Source organism: Asparagus officinalis, chromosome 5 (assembly GCF_001876935.1).
Source record: "Asparagus officinalis chromosome 5, Aspof.V1, whole genome shotgun sequence".
Taxonomy (NCBI): Eukaryota; Viridiplantae; Streptophyta; class Magnoliopsida; order Asparagales; family Asparagaceae; genus Asparagus; species Asparagus officinalis.
Window position 1 is genome coordinate 59,044,055 of NC_033798.1, and position 3,903 is coordinate 59,047,957.

Here is a 3,903-nt window from a genome sequence, read left to right on the forward strand (position 1 = left end):
AACTCCCGCTATGTGAAAATAACAGCCCAAACGGTTGGAACCGTAGGGGCTGATGAACGTTGTCCCAATGGTTCCAACCAACCGTTGGGGCTGTTGGCATTTGTACTAGTGTTAGGAACCAAAAGGTGCCTTAAGGTATAGGTTGATGTCTTATTATATCATATTAGATTCAAGTTATAATCATAGATGAGAGCAGCTCATATCTAAGTGTCGGCAATTTCTGTTCGATTTCTTACTTTTAATGGTTGGATCTCATGAATGTTTGTGGTGACATATCTTGTTCAAACGTCAATTTCGTTCGTGTATGGATTGTGCGGCTAGTTCTCATACTCAATTTTCTATCGTTTAATGGTGATTCACGAACATATATGGATAAAATGAGTATCACGTGACTAGCTCATTTACCAATTGAGCTATCAGAAGATAGGCCAACAGTGCCTATCCACCAGTTACATAAAAGCATACTATCTCTTGATAACTCGGTGTAATGAGGCACAATGATCACATGCAATCCCCATATTGATATACACATGCACGCACATATTGTATAAACTCGAACATGGAGATACTAAGCACATATAAAATACAATGGTGAGTTTGAACCAAGTGAGTTTGTAAAAAAGAGCCTCAAATTTTTGTCTATGCAGCCAACTGTAAAACTGAGTGAGCTCGCATGAAGTTTTTCTTCGCAAAAGGAAAAGAAAAGGGGCTAAGGATAGATGATCAAGGACCCAGTTCCACAATCCTTGTCGACCTTCGGAGCAAAAGAAGAGTATAAACAAAAGGCTTTGTATCTCCTTTTGAAACTTAAAGAGTGTCTAATAACCGTGTAAATAAATCTGGGAAGAGTCCAGTTCTCCAGAGAGAAAAAGGAGTACGCTTACTGTTTCTCAGAGAACAGTGAAGTTTACCAACATTTTTGGTGAATCTGTTTCAAAATCTATATCTAAATCTAAATTATCTAAAAATATACATACCTTAATAATGTGATATCGATCTTACAAACAAGAATATAAATACTCATAATATTCACAAACACAAATCGCATTTACATGTCGCTTGCAGTGGACAAATGTAATATGCATAATAGTCAATAAACTAAACAGAATTGGCGTTCAGATCAGATTATTTATATTTATTTTACATTCTTACCTCCATGAGAACGAGAAGCCGCTAACAAGCTGCATTAATAGTAATAGTAAATAAATAAAATAGTTATTTCCATATAATATTGAGCTTTGAAACTTATTATCCTGGTAGTATAATTTCAACCAAAGTTCTCTCGGACATCAAAACAAAGAGGTCAGAAACCCAATTATAAATCATTCACCCCTTTCAACATCATAAGAAGCTGAATTTTTAATCAACAAACGGTACGAAAACCTCAAGGGAAGATAACTACATGCTTAATGAATTCCAAGTTATGCATGTAAGTTTCATACAGAAGCACTGAACACAATATCAGTGATCGTGCTATGCGCACAGCCACATATACATAAATACATACACACATACATACTGTTACCTCATGTGAAGCAGCTAGACACGAATTGGTTGCTCTTTGTTATTCTTTTCTTTACGAACAACATTGATAATAAAAATTTTCCACGGTGTTGTAGTGTTTATTTCAAGCACCTCAACAAGAACTGAAAGATTACTAGTCATGATCCTAATGTACCACCAAAAAGTTCGGCATCTTGTAAATATTTATGGGTACTCTCTTTATTGCAAGGTTTTCTTCTGCCTGTTGTTAGCCCTTTGCTGGTTGGTGTAAGTTATTCAGCAAGACCCCTTCGCAGTTGTTTAGCTGGAAGCTATGGCTATTTATTGCCCATTTGTTAACCCGATCATTCCTTTGTCAATTGATTTGAGTCTGTTTGGGTTTTGGTTGCTTGGATGGCTTCATCATTAGACTGCAGCCTGAGGTTCTGAGCTTTCCTCTGGTCTTCTGGTGATGGTTGCTTGGATGGCTTCATCATTAGACTGCAGCCTGAGGTTCTGAGCTTTCCTCTGGTCTTCTGGTGACAATCCCATCTGCCCCCTGAAATGTTGTCAGCCTGAGGTTCTGAGCTTTCCTCTGGTCTTCTGGTGACAATCCCATCTGCCCCCTGAAATGTTGTTTGGCCGAATTGTAGCATGTTTAAGTGAAAAATCAGAAATATGCAAAATAAATAATAAGAAACTGATAATAGATAGCCTACTGATAGAATGATTGAACTGATCTGATGCCTTGAATTGAAGATATTTATGTGCATTGTTCAATTACATGCTCCTTATTCATGTAGGAAATATTCAAATTAAACCCCGAAAACCTCAATTGAACATTCTAAACAGTATTGTCTAGAAAGAGGATAAATATGGTCACTGAGACATTTATATTGTCTCTATCTCTATGTTTAAAATTGCTAAACATTTAAAACATGAGCCTATGGCGCAAAAAACATACTCTACTTCCTGTTTACGAAAGACTGAAAGGTGACCATCCGAAACATGGACCATTTTAGTGTGATGTCAAATGCCAGAGTGCAAATATTCTTCTGAAAAAAGCTACATCCCGAATCATAGATTCTTCCAGTTTGGAACTAAATGCCAAAGTGCAAATATTCTTATAAACAAAAGCTACGTTCCAATAATAGGGCCTTCTAATTTGATATCCAATGCCAAAGTGCGACATTCAATAAAGAAGCTACATCCCAAAACATAGATCCTTCTAATGAAATACCCAATGCCAAAGTGCAAATATTCTTCTGAGAAGAAGCAGCGTAGGGGAAGGCGGGTGCTTAAGACAAACAAAGAACCAGAATCTTCCATTTTCATTATCACTAAAAAAGGAAAGAAAGACAGCCAGTATCTTGAGCATGCAATACTCCTGATGAAGTCTTCAAATGAAATATCACAACGAAATGGATCAAGCAATATAAGCTCCATGGTAATAAGAAAACATCATATGTTGAATTCAGCTAAAAGGAGTTCCTCTGTGGCACTAGTGAGTTAACAATCAAAGGGGGCAAAAAAAAAAGTAAAGCAAAGGGTAAATTTCACTAAACTTCCTTGGTTAGGTATTTTCCATAATAGCTACCAATACTTTGTTTTTCCCAATTAAGCCCTAAAATTTTCTCCATTTAACCCCCTAAGCCTCACAGAAACCCTCTAAACTTTTACTTTTTACCATTAACCTCCAAAACAAAGTGTCTCCTGCATTTGAAGTACCATATATACTTGTATTCTCTGCAACTCATCTTCTTCCTTTTGGGGAGTTTCGTGGGAAGTTTGTTTCTTTTTTTTTTTTTTTTTATGGGGGGGGGGGGGGGGGGATTGGGGTTATGGTGAGACTTTTTGTAGTTTCATGTTCACAGGGTTATTGGGGGAGAAAGTTTGGGGTTGTTTTGTAGGAAACACTCAAATAGTTTGGGGGGCTTTGTGAAATTTACCCTTCGCTTTAGGGCAACTAGATGTTTGGACAAATGTGTCAATTTAACCACCCACGGAGAAACAGTCATGATGGTCAAAGCAGTGTTTTCATCATATGTTTTCTCCATCAAAGTTCTTCAAGTAGTAAACTTCTTGCTCTATTCAATGACTGATTTGTGTCCATGGATGTGCAAGCAGTTTGGTGCAGCATTGTGTTTGCTTTGTTGCATGAAAGACTAGACTAATAGGACTTTAACGATAGGAAAAAGGACTTGCTTTTGAACACTTTGTTAAATATTGATATTTGATGAAATCGCAAGAAAATGACACATGGTTCCTTGTCTCATACTTGGTCCCATGAATTTGGGTCCACAAAGAAGAGAGAGGAAATAACAAAAACAAAAATTATACCTCCAAAGGCGATCTACAATATTGCCTTTACCAATATGTTCCTCAACAAGCAAAGGTGCATCTTCCGGAGCAACATATCCA

At 37.0% G+C, this 3,903-nt stretch overlaps 1 protein-coding gene across 1 annotated transcript in view; it reads right to left on the reverse strand.

Annotated features, from left to right (window-relative positions):
- LOC109841878 (altered inheritance of mitochondria protein 32-like) overlaps positions 2,045-3,903 on the reverse strand; it is a gene marked incomplete at its 3' end in the record, with an annotated part of 3,132 nt that continues 1,273 nt past the window's right edge. Inside the window, exons 4-5 of the mRNA XM_020410807.1 lie at positions 3,823-3,903; positions 2,045-2,108 (exon numbers count right to left, since the gene is read on the reverse strand). Coding sequence (XP_020266396.1) covers positions 2,045-2,108; positions 3,823-3,903 — 145 coding nt within the window. The remainder of the gene's footprint in view (positions 2,109-3,822) is intronic.